Below are 22604 nucleotides of genomic sequence, written 5' to 3' on the forward strand. Positions count from 1 at the left end.
CTTTCTTTGTTGTGGTATTGTTTAGTGGGAAAGCATTTCTAATTTGAGCAAGGTACGTACGGTACGATTTTACGTGAGGGAGAGGTTGGTCCACCCGTGCTCTGGGGCTTCGGGAGGGGACTCCAGATCCCGTGGGACCATTGCGCAACGGCTTTCGGGGCTCGACTCTGCTCGCGCGTTGCAGACATCGTAAAGATGGGCAGTTTTTTAGGTCCCATTTTATGAGCCTACACTACACGACCTTACAACACACGGGCTGTGAGCGGTTACAAACGCGTACGCACGGATATTCGTTAGTTATAGTTGGTTTTCTGTTTTTTTTTTTTATTATTAAAATCTACCTCGATCTGTATGTGAAGCTACAACGCACATACACGGCACAAGATGCACGATAAACGCTAATGGCACTGCTGATGATCCACCCCTGCCTAGAAAGAGTAAAAGAACTAGAGTATGAACACGGACCTTACGGCTACACGTTGCAATGCGCAATCGATATTGTTGCGTTTCTCCATGCGCTAAGCAAAGTAATGGATTATAATTGTAAAAGGGTTTCCGCGGGCTTTCTTCTATGGCGCGCATTACATTCGGATGTCGAATGTGGAGAGCAAAGGCAGTCGTCGCGTGTGGGTGTTAATTCTACCCCCCCCCCCCCCCCTCCAATGAGATTCTTTTTTACGGATCGACGAACGAAATCATGATGTAGCGCGTGCCCTTCGTCGTCAGCAGCCCTTCGTGGAAGTGGGTCAGCCGGCCGGGATGCAGCAACATCCAGCCCTTGCGCGTGTCGGTAACGGAGCAGTTGTAGCGCAGGAACCGGCAACCACCGCCCTCGTAATCGACGCCGGCCGTGTTGAGAGCAATGTTGATCGTGTACGTCGAGGAGTCGTGATGCGGCCGCAACGAGGGCTGCTCATCCGGCCGATAGCGTACGACAAAGTTCATCAGCGATCGTGGTGGCTGTGGTAAGCGAAAGAATGGTTTTGATTGAATTTCGGTACAATGATTCACATCAAAATGTTAAACTTACATCGTGGAAGTAGCCGATAAACACCTTCTCCTGCAATGGACGTACATACAGCTGCAAAAACTTCAACCACAGCTGCTCCAATCCCACCTGGTTCATGTGGATGTCGCGCGTTGGGACAGCCTCGTACCCGCCCTGTAGCCGTTTGTCGCTGTGTGAACCGTCCGACCACTCGCCGAACGCTTCTACGATTTCGCGCAGATCGTCACAGAACCGATCTGACCCGATCGCGAACCAGTACACGTCCGGGCAGGGCTGTTGCGGGACAAAGTCAGCCTCCAGCTGCTGCTTGTACCCGGGCGCCAGGTAGCGCTGCTCCCAATCGTGCCGATTGTTAAACAGCTGGTAGAAATCGGGATGCGTGCGCGTCATGTCGAAGTACTCCGTGTCGATCAGATGCCCGTACTGCTCCACGTTGATCACGTGCATAAAGATGCCCTTGGAGCGGAAGTGCCAGCACAGCGCCATGTCCGGGTCCGTTTCCTGCAGCTCGTAGCTAACCTCGGGCAGCACGGCCCGCTTCACCAGATACACGATCGACACGAACGGCACGTTCCACAGCCCCAGCAGCTTGCGCCCCACAATGTCCATGTAGTCGTTCGAGCGCGCATAGAAACCCTGCCCGCTGAGCGCCCCCCAGAAGTTGCTCCACACCTTCTCCGGGCGGGTTAGCACCGGTGCGATCACATTTCGATTCGCTTCGATCAGCGCCCGGAGGACGTTCGGGTCGTCCAGATGGCCCTCGGAGTCGACCACGAACAGATAGTCGCAGCCGCGCAGCTCGCAGTGCTTGGTGGCAAAGTTGCGTGCCGCCGTCTCGGTAAAGTCTCCATCGTGCTCAATCACCTTCAGCGAGCGGTAGCGTCCCTCCTGCGCGTCCAGGAAGGCCTTCACCGTGCCGGCGTGGTACGCCACGTTCGAGTGTACCAGCACATCCAACCGATCGGCGGGATAGTTAAGCTTCGCGATCGTACCGAACCACTCCTCCAAGAAGGGCGTCGGTTTCTCCACGAACAGGGCCATCGTTACGAGCGGCAGCTCACCACCGGAGAGCGTAAGCCGCCCTTCCTTCACCGTTTGACACTCCCCATCAACGAACGCACCGGCCAGATAGTTGGCGTAGCTGTTCAGCGTCAGCTTGCTTGGCCCGTTCCCATGCACGATGGCCGGTTTCGTGTTGTACTCGGAGTTGGCCAGCGTCGCTTCCTTCTCGCTCGGTTCCAGCGACAGCACCACCTGCTCCTCGACACCGTTCAGATTCTGGAACAGCGTGGCCATATGGTCGAGCTTGATGTTCAGCTCCTGGCGCAGCTCCTCGTCTAGGTACGCTTTCGTGTAGTACAGCTGGTCGTCTTCCGCATCCTTGACCGGTGTCTTTAGCAGCTTGTACAGCTTGTCGGCGTAGCCCATAAAGAGACCGGAATTGAGATACCGCATCCCGCGCCCCTCCAGCGGTGGGTAGGCACTTTTGAGTGATTCATCCGGCCAGCAGAAACCTTCCGCCCCGAACACGATGGAAGCTTCAAATGAGGCAAACTTCTCCTGGATCTTTGCCCACGGAGCAAGGAACAGCACATCGTAACTGTCCGTGAACAGTACGAGCCGATCTTTGTCTGCACGGTACGGCTTAAGGGCTTCCCGCAGCAGATTGATCTTGTAGCCACCGCCGACGGACTTCATGTTGCCGCCGAGCCAGGGTTTGCCCATGCCGAGTGTCGTCACGGTGAGGTCGTAATGTTTCGCCGATCGCAGATACCGCACATAGCCCTCCGTTGCATTGCTGGCCACGGTGAAGATGAGCGGCTCTTTCGTGGATGCTGGAATGCGGGGAAAATGTGAGAAAAATGCCATTAGTGAGCTGTTCATGCAAATGAAAATAATGTTCTAAAATCATTAGAGCGTGAAAATCGCTTTTTTGGTAATAATTTCATGTCATTAAAAATTCATTTCTAAGGTAGAAAAGCACCAGAATAATCGAGGTAAAATTAATTTCAAATTAGATACAAAACAGATAACAGCAAAAGCTAAAGTGTTTCAAAAACTGCTTACGGCTGCGCTTTGAAATCTGAACCAGAACATTGCCACGACGCAGCAGCGCAGAATGCAAAGTAACAAAACCATATTTCCAGCACGGTGGGGCCACTTCTTGCTCGTGTCGTCTTCTTGCATTCGCCTTCGCCAGACACAAGCTCTATATTAATGAATGCACATGTCTTTTCTCTCTCTCCATGTGCCCGGTTTTTACATTATAGCATAAACATTGTGGTTTGTTGTATCCCTCCCCCCATCCTCTTCCTCCGCTCGGTGCACACATCTGTAAATTAGTTTATTCTTCTCGCAGGCAGCACAAATCAAAGAGCGGGGCCTGTTGTGTCGTCTCTCATCCCCAACCATCCTGCCGGCATACGAATCGTTGCCGCACATTTCCATCTGCAGTCCGTATTTAACACCATTCGAGATGCGCGAGCTGGTAGTAGTAGGCGTTGCGCTGTAAATGATCTCACCCCAGTGAGGGGGTCAGCCAGTGCATTAGGGGGAGCAACTACGTGACTGCCGTCATATAGAGTCTTTGAAGGGGCGAAAAGGGAAAGAAAAATTTTCCACTTCCTCCACACGCACGTTTGGTTAAAAGGCGATGTGTGTAAGTCGCTCCTCCAGTGGTGCTAGTTGGTGGTCGTTTCTTTTAACTAAATTATCTTGCATCATCGGTCGCAGCCGGTCGCCGGGCCCGGAAGCAAGATTGACCGACCCGGGCTGATTGTGCTGCTCAAAACCTTTCAGCCTGTGCCGGCCGCTTATCAGTTGACCCGTGGCCGGACACACACACGCGCGCGTGCGAACCGAAATGAGAAGCTAACCGAAACTTACCATCATCTGCAGCGTAGGAAGCTAGCCCGTCCAGCGAAAGGATTACTAGGACGGTCCACCAGCAGTTGGTCCATGCGCGTGCCATCCTGCTGTCCACGGCACCGAGATGGATATTTGCCCCTGCGTTTCCACCACTTTTACCTAAACTCAACACGACCTTTTCAATGGATAAAACACATGTGTGCAAGGGAAACTGCGAGCACCGAACACGACACGCTGGGTGAGAACCGTTCACGATCACAGTTGGCGTGGTAATGGAACGTGTGTGCCGCCAGTCAGTACGAGGCAGCGAGCAGTGCTGTGCATCAACGCGACGCGTTTACGCTGTGCCGCTTTGCTGATGTGTGTGCTGCTCTATTTCGTGGCAAAGATCGTGCCCGTTGCGTCTCCAGACTCCCGGCCGCGCTCTCGTCTGTGTGGGTCGACGACAGATGTTGGCGTTGGGTGAGTTTATTTCCGGACCGAAGCGATGCAGCAGAACCGTGGAATTTTCATCTGTTTGCTTGGAGGATGCGGGCTGCGGGTGAGTGTGTTGCCTTTTTTTGGTTTGCACTGTTTCACTTCCTTTCCATCGTTGTAATTTGATCAGTTCCGGTGTTTTGGAATAATTTCGACCGTTTTGCTCAGCTGTACATGTTAAAAGCTGGTTATTTTTAAAACACGCACACGAAAATGTTGTGATTTTGTTAAATGTTTGTTGATATCCTTTTTTTGCGTTCTGTTTGGAAGCGATGGAGCACTGTGGGCGAACCGTATGGTCATCATCAATGATGCTAATTAATCGATGAAGCTTTATTTTGCTATCGGAAATATATAAAGAAAATTATCACTTTTATGTGGTAGTTTTATATTAAAATTTTAAAACAAAAAACATTTAATATTTAAAAAAAATGGACAGTAAACTGCGGAAGCAGATTGCTTGCAACGTAGCGTACACAGTTGCGTTGGAGTTATGCTCGCTGCAAGTTGTTGTATGCGATGTGCAGAACGTGATGAAGCATAAAAAGTGTGCCACAGTTAGATCGGTTTCGATTCCCTCTATAACAAAGCTTTTCAAATTTAAAAAAGGTTTTAAAGCAATTACTTTTTTGGAATTTTCAATCATGTGCATTTCATTTTTCTTGGCATTCGAGAGTTGTTGATCTCTCTGACTTCCTGGATCTCTCACCAGAGGTGTCTCATCGGACTATTCGATGAACACGTTTGCAACATACAACATACAAGGTCGGGCGGGTTCGATTCTCATTCGGACCGTCATCCCGTAGAAAGAGTTGTCAATCAATATGTATGGTGCCTATTATAAGAGGTGAAAGAGACCACCAGGATAAAAGAATAAAAAGATACCTATAAGTCTAGGCCCGCATGACCGCGTAGCACGAATCGTGATCAGAAGAAGAGGAGATCTTTTTCATCTTTGTATGACCTTCGTACGCCAACTCCAAAAGAAGGACTTGGGCTGGCAAGAACTGCTTGGTTATGTAATTTGTGCCGTTCCCTGACCTATTTGCAATTCATGCCTTGTGCTGCCTTTTATTGAAATTTAATGACTCTTTGATGACATGAGGATCCACCCTGCACCCCATGCAAGAAGATTACATAAAACGCGTAATTGCTTCAGGCGAATTTCTCAAAAGCAGAGATGCACATTGTTCGTTCATTTCACTGTCTCCCTTCCCGTTGAATGACAAGCGGATGCGTAAATTTTTACATTATTATTTTATTTTTACTCCACGAGAACAAAGACTTTTTTCGGGATCTGAATTAACATTCCCGAGTGGGAAGACACACACGTCAGTAAACTATACAACTTCACGCATTCACCTACACTGGTTCGTGCGGAAATGGGCCAGTTTCGAGGCTGAGGTAATACTTGGCCAAACCAAAGGCCTTGACGATGCCGAGCGATGGGAAGCGTTTATCCTCCGAACGACTGGGCACCGGCATTGGCGGCCGATCCACTAGCGCCTCCGAAGCCCGGGAATCCTCCAGCGCCCTGCGAGAAGGACTGAGCACCTGCGTTGGCGGCCGAGCCCGAGAATCCACCGAATCCGTGGCCACCGCCCTGCGTGAACGATTGGCTGCCGGCTGATGCAGCCGATCCCGAGAATCCACCGAACCCACCGTGTCCTCCGTGGCCACCGTGTCCCGGGAAGCCTCCGAAGCCCTGGTTGAACGACTGAGCGCCAGCATTGGCCGCCGATCCCGATCCGCCGAAGCCAACCTGTCGCACTACGCGGGATTCACCTTCTGCAATGTGGACATTTGGACATGGGCGTTAATTGCAAGATTCAACTGCCATACGACGGCTCCCTACAAACTTACCCTGGACGGGCGCACAGGTCACCATCGCCACGCAGGCAACCAGCACCAACAGACACGAGAAGGACTTCATTGTTGAAGGTGGTGTGGGAAAGAACGTTCTGCGAATCGTTACTAAAGCAAGCTCTACAATTGTACTGATAACTTCAGCGAAGGTACGGTTCGAATTTATACCAGCCTCCCGAGGGTCGGCCATCCCGTACTCGTTGTATGCTTGCTTCCGTTGCTTCCCGTTTAGGTGCGTAATCGCTATCAGCAACCAAACCGGTACGAGCGGGATGGAGCCAAAATCAAAACACGATCGACGAGCGGGGGATCTTCCCCCAAGGGCTAGCGGTGGCTAGCTATCAGGAACTGCAGAAGGTTGCACGTTTTTCCCACAGGCAGCGGGGTTTTCCCGATGCAGCTCGGGAACCACAGGGAGTTGTAAGGTTCATGGGATGTTAGCGCTGCTTAGTGAAGGAAGGAAAATGACTCCGAGAAGCTGTAAAACAGTTGCAAAAAAATATCTGCAATTACTTACTGGTATTAGTTAAGCTTATGCATGTACGTTGAAGGTTATTGAAACATTTTTGGGAAATATTTCCTTTATCTTTGGTACATCACAATCGGAAGCATCTTTCTGCAAAAATCAAGCTCTTTGTAACTGTGTAGAGCGAGACTTTCTTGACTGAGGCTCAAACCACGATCATGTCCGATCTTATACGAGCTAGTGTCGACTAGTGGCTAGTGTAGACTATGTGTTAAACCTCAGACTGCTTTAAAAAGATATCTTTTGCTATTTAAAGTAATTGAAAATGCCTAATATCCAAAGAATTCGCTCTCAAACATGCTTCTTCTTTTAGGGGCTGTAGTTATCTTGACGATTTAAAGCATGGATGGGTAGATTATTAGGTCGTACGATTTCACGACTGTTCCATGGAATGGGTCGCCTAAAGAATCGTTTGATTTTTTAAATATTTTCGTCAGTCCAGTCAGGCCAAATGAAGTCATCTTAATGATTATAAACGTGAAGGAAATTCTTAAGATCCGAAACCCTAAGATCTTGGTTAGACAACAACAAATCCAGTCTGATGAGCAGCATTTTCGATCAGTTATATTATCATCACACTGTTGACTATAAGCAACACTTTCGATTTCTGCTCGAAACATTACAACATACCTAAACAAACAAAAAGCATCGCCCCTATCAGCTGTGTTTGTTTTGATTTGCGCTTGCCGGTGTTTCGGTGCTGAAACTCGGCCCCAGTCCCGGGCCAGTCAGCGGGTTAACCAGCTGATAACACACACACACACACACACACACATACGCACACAGGCACTCATACAAAGTGAGCAAAACTCAATCTCGTTGCCAAAATCCCAAAACACTCCAGAGCCGGTTGCGGGAATCGGATCAGCAGAGAATCGGGTCAAATGTGACAACCCACCGTTACCGACCGCAAAGGACACTCCACGGTCATGGTTTTTTTGTCATTCGGTTCGGAGGCAAAACAGATTACGGGTTTCGAGGTTTCTTTTCGTAATCGAAGGTTCGGTTTGCGGACAAACAATCAACAATAGCGTTTATGTTTTTGTATACTTTTATTTGAAAAAATAATCATCATCATGCTGTTGTTTTGCTTCGTTTCATTTCAACTTCCCTTTTTTTGTCAATGATTAATGATGCTACTCAATATCACAAAAATAAAAACTCCCATGCGAGCATGAGTGGAGAGTGTGTGTGTGTCGGTGAATGATGTGATGAAAATCATCGTCTTTTAGCTGGTTTTGTACTGTTTCGTTTGCTTAATTCGTTTGCTCGCGCACCTCTCCCGAAAACACCGTGCCAACCTGTGTCTAGTGGGCTACGATCGACTGAGCACCAGCGTTGGCAGCGGAACCGGCCAGACCGCCACCGAATCCACCGTGACCGCCGCCCTGGGTGAACGATTGCGACGCAGCATTGGCAGCCGATCCCGAGAAGCCACCGAAGCCCGGGAATCCACCGTGTCCACCGCCACCGCCCTGCGTGAACGACTGAGCACCGGCGTTGGCAGCCGATCCACCGAAACCGCCTCCGTGGCCACCGCCCTGCGTGAACGACTGAGTGCCAGCGTTGGCAGCCGATCCGGCCAGACCACCCCCGAATCCTCCATGACCACCGCCCTGGTTGAACGACTGTGCGCCAGCGTTAGCGGCCGATCCCGAGAATCCTCCAAATCCGGGGAATCCACCATGCCCGCCCGAACCGCCCTGGTTGAACGATTGTGCGCCAGCGTTTGCGGCTGAGCCGGAAAGTCCACCGAAACCGCCACCATGGCCGGGGAAGCCACCGCCGAAGCCTCCGCCCTGGTTGAACGATTGGGCACCGGCATTGGCAGCGCCGCCGGACAGGCCACCCGGTGCATTACGCACGACACGGATCGGGGCAATGGGCAGATCCGCATCATCCAGCAGGATCACTGTAACGAGAGCGACATCACCATTAGGACACACACCCGGGGGACTAAGCTCGCCGTCTACTTACGCTGGTACGGGGCAGCCGAAACGGTGGCCAAAATGACCGCAGCAAACACCACAAACGACTGCATACTCTTGTCTTCTGAGCAGACTTCTCACACGAACAAATCCTCACGTCAACTCGGTACGGCTTGCGATTGCGCAATGATGCTCCAGTAGGCACATCCTAGCAGTATTTATATGGCGACGACCGTACCCCTTACGATTTCGAACCCTTCCGCAGCCCGCCGAGGTGTACCTGTCCTAGGGTGGCTAACAATGGCTGCCAACAAACTCAAACTCTTGCCGAGGAGCTAGGGAATTGGCTGGGAGGGATTGGAAGGAAGGGCGAGTTTTTGCTCTGTCCGATATGTTTGTCTGTGCGTAGTGGGTAAAGTCTGCACGAGACGAGGACTCAATCAGGTCCCGCCGGTGGGGGGGAGGTGGGACGGAGTGACGTGTGAGTCAGCAGCTAATTCCGTGGTGTAAAGCAAGAGACCGGAGAGTACGGGACTCGCTTGCAACCACACTCGCTCTTGCCTCTTCAGGCGATGGGTCTTCGTTCTTGAGACGCTTAAAATCCAGTTTTTAAACCATTCTGTCAGTCCCAGGGCCCATCAGCGCCCATCGAATTACGATCATCAGCGATCGTGTGGGCAAGATGAGGGCAATCATGCGCTCGGGCTGGACTAACCTAGAGTTGCACGGGAATGGATGGTACATGTAGGTGTGTGTGTGTGTGTGTGCGTCCCGAGAGGAACTCTGACCCCCTGCGGGCTGGAGTAGAGCATCAGGTTCTGCAAGCCTGCTGTAGCCTGCTACAGTGTAGTGTGCTACGATTCAGCACTTTTTCCGTATGATTGATGTACCGAATTCTCCGGGGTGTGTTGGAAGAACCCGTGTACAAAGCAATGTTGATCACTCGAGTGCGTTCTTTTGATGGTTGGAGATCAGTGTCAGCTTTTGGTTGTAGAGCCCTATCAGAAAAAAATATCATTCAAAAAGAAAGAAGGACTGATTTTGTTGACGGACAAGTGGAAAAGAGGATTTGATAATATTTTCTCCGTTATGTAAGCGAAAAAGAGATAAGCGATTTCTTTTGTATCTCTTCTGAGCATTCTCCTTGGTTGTGATTTTTACTGCCGGTCCTGCAAGCTAACGACCACTATTGCGATGAATTGTGCACGTTATTACATGTGTATGAGTTATTATTTATCATATTTTACAAATATTTATCATTCTCTGCAAGTGTTACTATAACAATTATTGAATGTTTGAAATGTTTCGGTATCCAAATGGTGACAACTAATTACGTCGTGAGATATAAAGCATTGTCGTTTAAAAGATCAACGGAAAGATCGGATTTGATCGGTCGATCAAATCGATGCTTTAACTGAGCATTTTTCTCGTTAGGTCTTCTGAACAGAAGGCAATGATGGGTTGTCGTTATAAGGGTATTTTGATGTATTTTTAAAGATTATAATATTTCCTACTACATAGTAAGGGGAGGTGATTTTGTTGACAGATACGGCTCGGAAAATCAACGGTCGATCAAGAATGATAAAAATATCTATACTTGGGATTTCCACCAAAGCTCATTCCGGTTTTGCAGTTTGCAGAACAGAAAGGTCAACATTCGGAACGCGGAAGATTCAGAAGAACGAAGGACAAGAACAATGCGGAAAATAGTGACAAAATTACATATTCTATGACCATGAGCCAGGATTTTGTATTCGTATTAGCATCGAAATCGATCGAAAATAGGGGAAAAATATCACTTCCCTCTTTACATTTGCAGCATTTTGAGGTACGAACCCTGGTGAAAATTGTTCATTTTTAACCACTTTTGGCTACTTATTGAACGATAACATAGTATAGTTATCAGAATAGTAAAATTTTCACAATCAACTGTGTTTGATGTTTGCAAAATCTTTTATAGATTTAAAGATATTAATTTCAAATTCTTGCATTTAAATTATTATAAAATAAGCGTTAATTCAGTTAAGAGGTAGCGAAAAAAGTCAACTCCAGAGTGTCGTTAAGCTATGGCGACAAAACAACAAACGCCAACAAAAGACTTCAACGGCGCACCTGTCATCAAGCAACGAACCCATTAATAATCACCTTGCTGGAGCTTTCTTTCGTTTCGTGCTGTAGGTCGCCTACTTCGGCTGCTGCCAGTAGCGCCAAATGTGAGAACCGATGACATGTTTACAATCGATTGTGAATGCAGAAAGAAACAATAATAAACAAATAAACGCGAGAGTTTGTTTTACAATAAAAGGTTTAATTTATCCAAACGTATCACAATCGACCACCTTGAGAGTATGCGTGCTGTTATCGCGCAGTTTTGCTGTTGCTGCGGTTCGCTATTTGTACGATGTTGTTTTTTGATGTCGTCGTTGTTGTTTTTTTCCCTCTCCGTCGTTATGTCTAACAAACGCGGATGCAAGTGTCATGTGTGTCATTGTAATTTCGTTCGCGCATATGTGCTTTTGTTACGTTTCTTTTTTGTCTGCGCTTCTTGTGTTTGTGTGTGTATTTTGTACGGACTGCCGATTTCTAGAACGTAATCCCGGCCGTCAGTGGAGTACCATGCGTACTAGTACTTATGCGTTTATGTGCCTTTTTGTTCATTTCCTTGCTCCGTTGCAGATGTTGTTGCTCTGCCCCCATTTGCGAACGATCACGCGTCCGTAGAGGGTGCGGAAAGTTGAAAGCGTCCGGTTCGTCGCTTAACCGCTGAAGGACTGAGCGCCGGCATTGGCAGCCGAGCCGCTGAATCCACCGAAGCCGGGGAATCCGGAACCGCCCGAGAAGGACTGAGCGCCGGCGCTGGCGGCCGAACCTCCGAATCCGCCGAATCCACCACCGAACGACTGCGAGGCAGCGTTGGCGGACGAGCCGGAGAAGCCACCGAAGCCAGGGAATCCACCACCGGCCGAGAAGGACTGAGCGCCGGCGTTGGCCGCACTGCCGCTGAACTGTGCAGCACGTGCTACACGGGCCACTGGAGCATCGACCGGGACCAGGTAAGCGACTGTGGAAATATGTGTAAGAATTAGGCGTCGCACACGGTCGTACACTCAGCCGAAGGATGTCTCCGGCGGAGGGACATCGCACAGCGGACAACACTCACTTTGGTACGGGGCACAGTTGGCAACGGCCAGCACGGCGGCCAGGACAAGAGCACAGACCATAACCTTCATCTTGATGCTATGTTACACTGCACGTACACGGACGGACGACGAAACGCGGGTAGTAGTACTACTTGGAGAGCTTAAGCTGAGCGACTGATATCGTACATCCCGGTAACGGTGTGCTTTATATATCGCTCCCAATCGAAAACTGTCGCCACGATTTTCACGCACACGATGACCCGATCGACCCTCCCTCCTATTAGGTTGTCGGCAGCTTCCTGCCCCACGATCGCGCAGTGATCGTGTAGGGCCTTGTACGTTTTTTGGGTGAGAATCGTTCGATCCGATCGTTCAAGACCAGTTTTCCACCCAGTTGGTTTCGGTGCGGAAGAGGCAGGACGGAGGGGCGAGCGTTTGCAAGAGAGTATCGTAACGCAGCCTAGTGTGCTATCACATCCGTACGCACACTCACACACAGGGGGTTGACAAGCTCGCATAGGTCCCGGCCGGTATTCCCACCTTGCGAAGAAGATACACCAGGCGCACGGTGGAGGCTGGATTTTGCATTTCGGTCACTCGTATGTGCGGTTGGCTGGCAGAAATGTAAATTTTGTCGTAAAAATACGTGCCTTTTTTCCTTTCCCCCGCTTGTATGTTGGCACAGGTAGAGATCGAAGACTGTTCCGCAGACGGAAGAGTGCGTAACTGAGTGCGGGTGAAGTCGGATAAAGTGGTCGTTTTTGATGTGCCTGTTGGGCAATGGGTTGGCACTCATTTGCCATCCCAGCCGGCCCGAGCGGCCATTAGTAGTGTGCCAATGTTTGGCGAAGCGTCCCGGTCGATTTGATAAACACTAATGCACATATATACACGTCATGTATTTATCTGCTTTGATTAGCAGTTTACTCTTCCATTTTTAAGATTCGGTGTTGCTTTTCTTCTTTCCTGCTATATTTATTGTTTGTGCGTTTTTTTTTTTTCGAGGGAAAACCAGCTTTTTTGTTGTTCGAGCGAGAGGTTGTTGGTTTTGACTTTCGTTTCAGGGGACTTTTATCAGCAAAATCCAACAAAAAAGAGAAGCTAACCCATATGCTTCCCGCTTGGGAGCAGGCGGAAATCAAACAAACTCATTCAAACGAAACGAACGACCAGATGAAGTCAGCACCTACAAAACAAGATCACGATCTTTATTGGTGATTTTTGCATGCTGTTTGTTTGTTTTCGTTTCTTTTTTGTGGTGGAACAGTTAATCAGTTGAAGTTTGGCCAAAACACAACATTGGGTTAAGGGTGAAGGGAAGCTGGATTAAAACTAGTTTGGATTTCCGGTAAATTGCCAAAATTGGAAGAGAAAGCAACATCGTTGCACGACAAGTTGGACGAGAGTCGAATCTAAGGAAGTTATTACTTTCACAGGTCACGCAATTGAAGACGAATAGTATTCCTTTGGCCAGAATATCTAACTTCTACAATGATGTTATCACGATCCGATGAGTCAGTCGCGTTCACCTGCCCACCGAAGCTCTTATCCCCAAAACCCTTTATTTATCGGTTGTTGTTGTTATTTGCTCTAGTCATACTGTTTGCTTCATCAACAGTCACCACGGTGGTAGAAATTCTTCCCATCCACGGGCAGACGGCATCTGTTTACATTTTGACGGCAAAAACCCCACCCGACGCAGCCAAAAAGCTTCTATGTTTGTGCGTGTAAACATAACCTCCTTCAAGGTTGAACCGTTGCGTTTCGTCTTAATCACAACGTTGGGATGGTAGGGTAGTTTTTGTGTTCTTGCTTGGTGTGACCTCTTATTTCGTAATAATTTCAACAACTTTTTTGTTTTGAAATTTCCTAACCCTTCGGGTGACTTAAGACAAAACGGGACGGACGACGTGCTAATAACCCACCGATGGTCATTTGTCGCTCGGATCAAACCGGTTCTATCCTTAGCGGGCCGGAAGTAATTCCACAACCTAGAAGCTCGGAAGTGAATCCAATCAACTCCGAAGGTAAATGTTTTGGAAGTTTGCTCTCTGCCCCTTCCTAAGAAAAGGGTTTTGTGAAATCGGAATCTCATTACCGGGTGCTGTTATCGCCCTGCAGATGCCAAAAGATCGTTGGCATCAACGATCGGTTAAGCCCTAGCGCTCGGTCAAAGTCGTTGGTTGGGTAAAACCAACGCGTTAGGGGAATTCCCAGCATCCAGCAGGGTTGGATGTGGATGTAGACAGAACTGGATCGATGGCCCAATTTGGAGTAACCTTCAAGACGCAAAATACTAGAGCAAACAATGGTCACGGTTTGTCCGAAATGCGTTACTACTTATGCACGATCGAGCGGTGGTGATGGGATTTACCGGAAACCTTCGCACGAGTATCAGCAAACGTCAACGAACCAAAACAACCGAGCCCGCGATCGTGGCCGATGGTTGGTTAGTGCCATGATCATGATCGATGAAGCTCCATCTAGAACCTAGAACCTCGTGCAGTCGTGCAGCAACGACTGCCAGAAGAAGGTCCAACTGGGGGGGAAGTAATGTTTCAATCTATCATCACCTCGCCGTACTTCCTCGAGCTTCTTCCTTCATTAATTGCGTTTCGCCCTGCAGAACTGAGTCTTTGCAGCGATCTTAAGCTTCTCCAGAGCGAAGTCGAACGATCGGACCGGACCGGACAAGAAAAGACTTTTGGGAAGTGGTTCGTGTTGGTGGACTCGTTCACATTAAGCTCTCCCAGCGTCGTGATCTCGGTGTGGTGCGGGATTATGGGGATCTTCTTCTTGCAGATGGAGTGTGTGTGTGTCTGTCTGTGTGTGTGTGTGTGCTTGCTGGAAGATATCATATTGGTCCCTGCTTTTGCATCCCTCCCACATTACACCCCGTTCGCGTGGAGATCGGAGATCATCGTCGTCGTCTTCTTCGTCTTCGTTGTCTTGGTCACTCCCGGCATCTTGATACCGGATGGAAACCGGTTATCCCAGAGCACAATCCGTACACAATTCGCTTTGCATTGTGGCGACCGTTTCCGAGGCCCGGGCCCCCCCGTTTTGGGGTTGTTTTCATTTCGAAAAGGCTGTTTGCTTTTTGTGCTGTGTTGTGTATATGTTGTTCGTACAATTTCCAATTCTGTAGCCGCCCCATACATGTGATTTCGAAACATACACACACGAACACACACGCTTACCTTTGCCAATTTGGGATGGTTGGGATGGGCAGACACTTTTGGGCAAAGGGTTCTGGTTTCAGCAAGGGCCTTATGTAACTCTCATTTTTGAAGTGTTTCTCGCTCTCTCTCTCTCTCTCTCTCTCTCTCTCTCTCTCTCTGTCTCTCTCTCTATCTCTCGCTTTGTCCAAACCTCTAAAACGGACGCTTACAGTAGATAACATAACAATATTGAATGTGCAAATTATATGCGTGAGATCTCGCGTGAAGTTTACGCATACATTATCGTAACATCCACACGCAATATGTTTGCGACAGGAAACAACAAATATGACCCACAAGCATAATTGACAAGCTTTTTGTGTCTCTGTTTTGGTGAGCCTTATTTTGCAGATTTTTACATATGCAAGTTTAAAGACACCCAAACGAGCTGTGTTGTGTTGTTGATGTTGTAATAATGAAGAGCTGTGTTGTGTTTACTGCTTAATGATCGAATCGAATTAAAACGCGAATGTGGACTATGTGCCTTTTGAGGAATGTTTTCATACTCACAACCGTCTGCAAAAACCTCCGGGGACTTCCCTTTTTGATTGTCGAAAGAAATAAAATCAACAATAAACACACACGGCGAGGTGCCGAGATCCGAGCCGAGATAGAGAGAAGCAAGCTTTATTGCATGTCAATTACGTTGATTACGTTGTGTGGTGATAATGACGACCTGCGAAGGAAGCCTTCAGACCCGCTGCTATCGATTACTAATGCTAATGGACGTGATCAGATCACAGATTTCGATCGTTTTCTGCGGCCCCGGGTCTTGCCCGTCTCTTAGTAGTGCTGCTTGTAAACGCTTGTCTGCACCGATCCCTGCCCATTGCCATGGCTGGTGGAGGACACACTGGCACCGACTGCGACACCGTTTCCACCGTAGCTTCCACCTCCTCCGTAGCCACCGCCGTTTCCATAGCTGCCACCACCGCCACCGGATCCTCCAAATCGGCTGGCCGACGCAAAGCTGCCACCGTTCGGGCCGTACGAGCTCACCGATCCACCGTTGTTGGAGACGTAGTGCGTAGTGCCACCGGACGACGAGTCACCGAACCGGGTGGCCGTTGCATACCCGCCACCGTTGCCCGTCCCAAACGACGACACACTCACGCCCTGGCCCGAGTTTTGTCCACCGAATCGGTTGGCCGTGGAAATTCCGCCTCCATTGCCGTGCGGGATGTAGTTCGAGGAGGCGCCACCATTCCCGAAGTGCGTCACCGTAGTGCCACCCTGGCCGTACCCGTTCGAGCTGCTGCTGATGCTCACACCCTGCACGTTGCCACCACCATATCCACCATCGTCGCCACCGAATCGATTGTTGAAGGAAGTTACACCAACGCCTCCGCCACCGCCGCCGGAGTGGCCAAACGTGCCGGCACTGGCACCGGCACCGGCCGAAGCGAACGCTGCCTGCGAGCAAAGATCGGTAAACGGAAGTGGCGGCAGTCCGAACGACGGGAACATGTTGCTGAAGAACTGATTCTGTTGGGCCTGGGAGGCGAGAGCTTGCGCCTGGAAGCTGCGGCAGGCCTGCGTCCAAGCGTTCACCTGCGCCTGCGGATACTGGTTATAGTTGAACCCGTTCGCATAGGCAGCTGAAAATGGAAGGATTAATGGCTACAGCTGATGCAAAAGCTCCAAAGCAAACATCCAGCAGTTATTTACCGACATCGCGCCCAAACGCTGCAATGGATAGCAGCAGCAGCAGCAGCTGCGCCGGCAATAACGGCATCGTTCGATGATCTGCAAATGATCGCACTTCTCAAGAGGTAAGACACACACACGGCCGCTGATTGAAAAAGCTTCCGTGCACCAGCTTCATTCACTCGATGTGATTCAATTACGCGCACTGCGTCCCGCTTTTAACCGACCGCAAACGAACGAATCGGACCGAGAGGTTCGTGTCCTGCTGACTCGCCCGCCCGGTACCTTCCGCTCCACGGTGCGCTCGATCCGACCTGAATCCGATCTAACCCTTATCTTGGTTTGGGTTCTGGAGGAGGAGGGCAAAAGCAGCAGCAACAAAAAAGTCGCACACACACATATATTACATCTGCCATACACACACGCGCGCGTTCGATCTCGTCGCAAGATTCGCTAAGCCGTGCAAAAGCCCTCCCGGAGTTGGACACTGGTACATGTGGGTTTTGTTATTGCCGGATCACCGCACCACCGGCCGGGGAGAAGCAAAACATCACACCTAGATCACGTAGAGGCGGAGGCGAAATATAGCAGATGAGCGAATGAGATGAGGGTGGCGGCGAGGAAGACACTCCGGACACACACTCTGTGGCAGTGCGTAAAGCCCACACGTACGTCTTGGACGTGTTTGATGCGGTGATTGGGCTGCGGGATGTGCACGAACAAGAGAACGTCAAAGTCATGGTTGGATTTTTGCCCAATTTGTTGTCGATGTTTTGCTGTGGAGTTTGGCCATCCCGCAAAGATTGCACGACGAAACACGGGCAGCAGAAGGGTGCATGGATGAGAGGACGGATATTCCCGAATTGATCATCGATCGATGAATTATTTGATTGCGATCGTGCCGAGGGAGACTTATGAGGTCAGCTTGACAGCGTTGCGTGCCGGCTGAAATGAAGTTTTGTTTATTCCGGGTCCGATCACGCTGGGAAACCTCTCGTGGAATGCAAAAAGCGGCATTTGAAGTTGTAAACATTTGTGTGAGCTTTTTATTGCAGAGCAGGAATTATCGTCATATTCCTGCTTTTTTCGTTATATCGTTATATTCCCCCATAACACCCACATAATACGTAAAACGACACCATCGCCACCCTCCCTAGTTCCACACCCAAGATTCACTTTGAGATTTTTTAACCGTTCCATCGGCCGACTCATCGGTACTGATGCGCACCCCGAAGCTGTCACCGGGACCGTTGCCAAAGTTGACCTCCGTGTGACGTCCGCCCGGTCCGAACGAGGAGCCTGATCCGGCCTGAGCGCCACTACCGCTGCCGCCCTGTCCGTGGCCACCTCCAGCACTGTGCGATTGTGCTCCGGCACCACTGGCACTGTGTCCACCATGTCCGCCATGGTGGGGGTGACTCTGCTGCTGGCTGGAACTGCCAGCTCCGCTCGACGTTTCGATGTGCCCCTCCGGATCAGGTTGCTGCTCGGAGTGTGCCGTCCCGGAGCTGCCCGTACCAATAACACCATGCTCCGGCTGCTGTCCATTGTGGGCTGCCGATTGTGAGCCAGCGCCAGCAGTACTGCCCGATCCATGTCCACCGCTGAAGGAGCTACTGCTTGAGAAGGACTGCGATCCGGAAGAGGCGAAACTGCCACCCTGCCCATTCGGCATGCCAAAGTTAAACTGCCCCATCTGTGGGAACCCTGGCAGGGGTCCAAATCCCATACCAGCACCCGCTCCCGGTGCCTGGGGCTGGAAGAACGGAAAGCCTGCTCCAGGGAATCCAGCCCCTAGCCCGGGGACACCACCGAAGCCGCCCGCTCCATTGAACCCAGGGAATCCGAAGCCAGCCGGACCGGCTTGTTGCGCTCCGGCACCACTCGACGCACCGGATGCGCTTTGCGTTTGTGCGACAGGCTGACCGGTCGTGGGATGCGTACCTATTATTCCCACCACTATCACGCTAACCAATGCCAAGTACATGGTTTCTTCGTTAAACTGAACTGCTTCGAAGGGGGAAAAGAACCAACTGGTGTTTCAGCAGGTCCGCGCAGGACCGAAGAAGGTTCGAAAGTGATTATTCTACACACAAACACACCGATACGTACACACGGTATGCTGCGTCCTACGTCGAATAGCTCCAGCTATCAGTGGTTATTCCTGGGTTCTACGCCAGTTCGACCTGCCTGATAAGCCAGTTCGTAAACATTGCCGACTTTGGGTTAACCGTGCGATAAGCCAATGTGCAGTAGTCAAACTTGAGATTGAACTTGAGGAGGTTTATTTCAACTGCAACATGATTGGAGCACTTCTGCCGAATAAATTAACGAAGATTACGTTGAAGATCGAAACGGGAATGGACATTCGCATCATTTTCATGGTTAAAACCGCCTCTTTTGTTTTGAATGAACTCTTTGATTTGTAATTTTATGATCTTTAAAGGTTTGAACGTCGCTAATTGGACCTTTGCTTATGAGTGTAATTAGTGATCTCCTGCCTAGACACTTAAACTCACCCAAAAAGGGAATAACTACGGCAATTACGCTGCGCGCGAGTAGGGAATTTCTCAACATTTTTGTTGTGGGCATATAAAAGACGCAACAGCTGTACATATGGTTTGTTTCGTTTATTATTTTACATTCATTAGCCAAGCTAATGGTCATAAATACGCAATGCTCGTTGGACACACTCTGCTAGTCTCTTAGTCCTTCCATACCCACGCTTCACTTTCCGTTTTCTTCACCGTACCGTCCTTCGACTCGTCCGCACTTATGCGCACTCCGTATCCCTCACCTCCTTGGCTTCCTCCATGGTGATACTGCTGCCCATGATGTCCCGAACCATGGCCGCCCGGTCCGTGATGGTGTCCGTGCTCCTTCACATGGCTAGACTGTGACTGGGCGCCGGCCGAGCTGGACGAACCACTCTGCCCATGGCCGTGACCGCCATGTCCATGCTGTACATCCTGCGAGACGGACTGTGCGCCGGCCGAACTTCCCGTCTGGAGATGGCCGTGCTGCTGCTCAGCCGCAGCCGACTGTGACTGTGCTCCGGCCGAGCTTCCCGTTTGCAGATGTCCCTGCGGTTCGCCGTGATGGCCAGCCGAGTGCGACTGTGCGCCGGCGCCACTGTGCAGATCCTTTCCGTGATCATGCCCGTGCACGCCCTGGCTGTGGGACTGCGACTGTGCGCCGGCCGACGAACCCTGGTGTCCGTGATGATCGTGCGAGATCGATTGCGCACCGGCCGCGCTGCCACTTTCACTGCCATGGCCGTGCCCGTGACCACCGCCCTTGCTGAACGACTGCGAGCCGGCCGAGGCACCCGAACTCGAACCGTGGCCCGAACCGTGGCTTCCGGACTGTGCCTGAGACTGGGAACCGGTCATCTTGCCGTCGTGGCTCGACGAGAACGAGCTCGAGAAGGAGGAGCTGCTGCTGGACGACGCACCGCCACCGTGAGTGGGGAATGAGGGGAACCCTTTACCGAACACGTCCGGGCTCCAGCCACCGGCACCGTGGCCGACCGGACCAGCTACAAGCGGTTGAGACGCTTGTCCCGGTCCGAACGCCCCAGGGAAGCCGGGCAGTGCTGGGAAGCCGCCAAAACCGGAAGCCGACTGTGAGTTGCTGCTGGCGGCACTACCGCTACTACTGCCAGCACCATGATGGCCAAGATCGGTGGGGTAAGCGCTGACGACCAGTGCACCAACGGTGAGAAGTAATGCGAGCTGCTGCTGCATCATTGTAACGAACTGGACTATCGGAAGTACGCTGGAGAAATGCTTCCAAGGGTGTGCGCTTTCGTTGGCTACCGCAAAAACCGAACTACTTGATGGAACGATGATAGTAGCTTGACTGACTACCCTCCCTGCAATAGGTTCTATTTTTATATAACAGCCACAGCCAATCTCCGTCCCGACACTGCATCAAAACAGCTGATAGCGGCGGAACTTCCACCAGGCGGGCCCTGCAGTTCCGCCGCAGCTTACTTTCGCCCCGACTACTGGCAAGGGAATGGAAATCCCGGCCGTCCATTTCTGCCTAATAGAAGGGAAAAACCCTCCGAAACACGCACCAGCACGCACCGGGGCTCGGACTTGTTGGACGATCGCTTCTCGATCGTCTATCAGCCGGGAGAAAACTTGTTTTCTTACTGGTGGCGGCACGGAGCGTACGCGACTGTCAACCGCAGCGTTGTCGGGGCGTGAATTCGTTAGGGGAACCGGTTCCCCGTGCGCTAGTTGAACCCCGGGGGACGAGTCGGCCAAGATCGGAAGTCGAGGCTCCATCCGCTCGGTGGCCCTGGCCCTGAAATTGTGATGAACATGTTGCTAAAATTCTGCAGAAATGAGCAAATTAATTTGATCAATGTCGCAAACATCGAATAACCTTCGAACAGTTTTTGTGAGCTGATCGCTATCGGATCCATCAGGAACAACGCGGGTCTAATAGAGCTATCGCGACCGATTACGAGCGGAACACGATGTCACCCATCAGAATAACCGGTATTCCTAGGGTTTGTATGATTTGTAATCGCCTTGTACATAGATCGTTTGAAGATCGCAATAGAAGATTGCTTGTGTGTTTGTTTCATTCTTTATTGTTCTACTGCATTCAGCATTCCATTCCAAGCTCAACCCCAATCTGCATCCCACATTGCAATTCCGAAGGAACGGATTAATAACGGATCGTTTGTGGCGTTATTTTAATATCTCCGTTTCTGTTGCTTGCTCCACCTCCGTACGACACAAAGAAGACTTCTGGCTGAACGACGCTAAATGTTGGAGGCAGCTCGCGCGCTTGGTACGTTTGTGGCTCATTTGCTGAAAGTGCAGAGGGAACATAGGTTAAACCGACACGACACGACCAGTAATGTGCTGCTTTGCTGCAGGCTCATTAACCCCGAAGCCATCGAACCCGCTTGGTGCATCTTGTTTCCGGATTATGAATATATGCACGCATGGAATCCATTAGCGCGCGGGCGGGCGCCAACACTTACCTCTACGCACTCGGCGGGGAATCCCGGCAGTAACCAGGGCAAATGCATTTACCAGGACGATCAACAGCAACAACGGTACAATCGTAAGGGAGCGTTTAAATTGCATCTTTGCAGATGATTTCTTCAAGTTGCGAAGTTTTACAGTGCGGTTTCAACGTGAAGGACGATTAGATACTAAACGGAAGAACACGCTCGTACCGAATACCAAATCCCAAATGATATCTGTTCTCAGGCTGTTGGGAACAGGTTTTTGGTATGAAATTTTAACTGCCCATTATTTTTTCCCCCGCTCTGAATTGGAACATAGAATACGAATTCTCAACATCGGAACGTTTTTGCTAAAATGTAGTATCTATGCGTTTAAATCACACTATTTTTAGTAGTTCTTAGCTGTGTGGGGCTCATAACAGGTTCCTTAAATGGAGCGTTTCTTGAAGATTATTGCATTTATTAGCTTTGTTTTACGACCCCATCGGCCCAGTTTGTAGTCTAAAGTTTTTGGTAGAAATTCGATTGGCTACCTGAGAATGTAGCTTCGTTGCCAAACCAGTTTTGGAGAATCTGTTCCTGGAACTGGATGGGTTCGGAACCATTTAGGAATGATACGTGGTCAGTATTTTAACGAGAATAGCTTCGTTCATAAATAAAGATTGGATGCGACAAATCGAAATGGGTTTGAGTTTCAGTACCGAAATGGATTCAGTTCCTATGTCAAATAGGTTCACGATTGATCCCTCCAGAACGCACAGTAAATGCATCGGTGTTTCTGTAATTTGAGAAAATAAAAGACAAAAAAGATAGTTTAACAAATAGAAACGTTTCAATATATTCAACAATTACTTAAAAAAAAATAAAAAGATCTTTAATTTAAAAAAAAAACGATTTAATCCAAATTTTCAAACTTAAATTTCAAACCC

General features: G+C 49.9%; 7 protein-coding genes across 7 annotated transcripts; all 7 read right to left on the reverse strand.

Annotated features, from left to right (window-relative positions):
* Positions 1 to 289: 289 nt before the first annotated feature.
* On the reverse strand, positions 290 to 4605 carry LOC120894960 (procollagen-lysine,2-oxoglutarate 5-dioxygenase). The gene is made up of 3 exons (XM_040297876.1): positions 3896 to 4605; positions 1031 to 2844; positions 290 to 960 (listed from the first exon to the last, which is right to left on the reverse strand). The coding sequence occupies exons 1-3, from the start codon at positions 3978 to 3980 to the stop codon at positions 676 to 678; spliced, it is 2184 nt and encodes a 727-aa protein (XP_040153810.1). The 5' UTR covers positions 3981 to 4605; the 3' UTR covers positions 290 to 675.
* Positions 4606 to 5592: 987 nt separating this feature from the next.
* Positions 5593 to 6367, reverse strand: LOC120894968 (glycine-rich cell wall structural protein-like). The gene is made up of 2 exons (XM_040297889.1): positions 6218 to 6367; positions 5593 to 6142 (listed from the first exon to the last, which is right to left on the reverse strand). The coding sequence occupies exons 1-2, from the start codon at positions 6285 to 6287 to the stop codon at positions 5811 to 5813; spliced, it is 402 nt and encodes a 133-aa protein (XP_040153823.1). The 5' UTR covers positions 6288 to 6367; the 3' UTR covers positions 5593 to 5810.
* A 1412-nt stretch (positions 6368 to 7779) lies between these two features.
* On the reverse strand, positions 7780 to 8879 carry LOC120894967 (glycine-rich cell wall structural protein 1.0-like). Its single transcript, XM_040297888.1, has 2 exons — positions 8724 to 8879; positions 7780 to 8658 (listed from the first exon to the last, which is right to left on the reverse strand). The coding sequence occupies exons 1-2, from the start codon at positions 8785 to 8787 to the stop codon at positions 8054 to 8056; spliced, it is 669 nt and encodes a 222-aa protein (XP_040153822.1). The 5' UTR covers positions 8788 to 8879; the 3' UTR covers positions 7780 to 8053.
* Positions 8880 to 10961: 2082 nt separating this feature from the next.
* Positions 10962 to 12013, reverse strand: LOC120894969 (glycine, alanine and asparagine-rich protein-like). The gene is made up of 2 exons (XM_040297891.1): positions 11835 to 12013; positions 10962 to 11735 (listed from the first exon to the last, which is right to left on the reverse strand). The coding sequence occupies exons 1-2, from the start codon at positions 11902 to 11904 to the stop codon at positions 11431 to 11433; spliced, it is 375 nt and encodes a 124-aa protein (XP_040153825.1). The 5' UTR covers positions 11905 to 12013; the 3' UTR covers positions 10962 to 11430.
* Positions 12014 to 15629: 3616 nt separating this feature from the next.
* LOC120893940 (glycine-rich cell wall structural protein 2-like) lies at positions 15630 to 16925 on the reverse strand. The gene is made up of 2 exons (XM_040296192.1): positions 16704 to 16925; positions 15630 to 16633 (listed from the first exon to the last, which is right to left on the reverse strand). The coding sequence occupies exons 1-2, from the start codon at positions 16768 to 16770 to the stop codon at positions 15819 to 15821; spliced, it is 882 nt and encodes a 293-aa protein (XP_040152126.1). The 5' UTR covers positions 16771 to 16925; the 3' UTR covers positions 15630 to 15818.
* A 773-nt stretch (positions 16926 to 17698) lies between these two features.
* On the reverse strand, positions 17699 to 18773 carry LOC120893941 (glycine-rich cell wall structural protein-like). The gene has a single exon (XM_040296193.1). It carries the CDS (start codon positions 18667 to 18669, stop codon positions 17836 to 17838), a length of 834 nt encoding a protein of 277 aa, XP_040152127.1. The 5' UTR covers positions 18670 to 18773; the 3' UTR covers positions 17699 to 17835.
* Positions 18774 to 19387: 614 nt separating this feature from the next.
* On the reverse strand, positions 19388 to 20431 carry LOC120896450 (keratin, type I cytoskeletal 9-like). Its single transcript, XM_040300579.1, has one exon. The coding sequence runs from the start codon at positions 20429 to 20431 to the stop codon at positions 19388 to 19390; it is 1044 nt and encodes a 347-aa protein (XP_040156513.1).
* Between the last annotated feature and the right edge of the window lie 2173 nt (positions 20432 to 22604).

This window comes from Anopheles arabiensis, chromosome 2, assembly GCF_016920715.1.
Source record: "Anopheles arabiensis isolate DONGOLA chromosome 2, AaraD3, whole genome shotgun sequence".
Taxonomy (NCBI): domain Eukaryota; kingdom Metazoa; phylum Arthropoda; class Insecta; order Diptera; family Culicidae; genus Anopheles; species Anopheles arabiensis.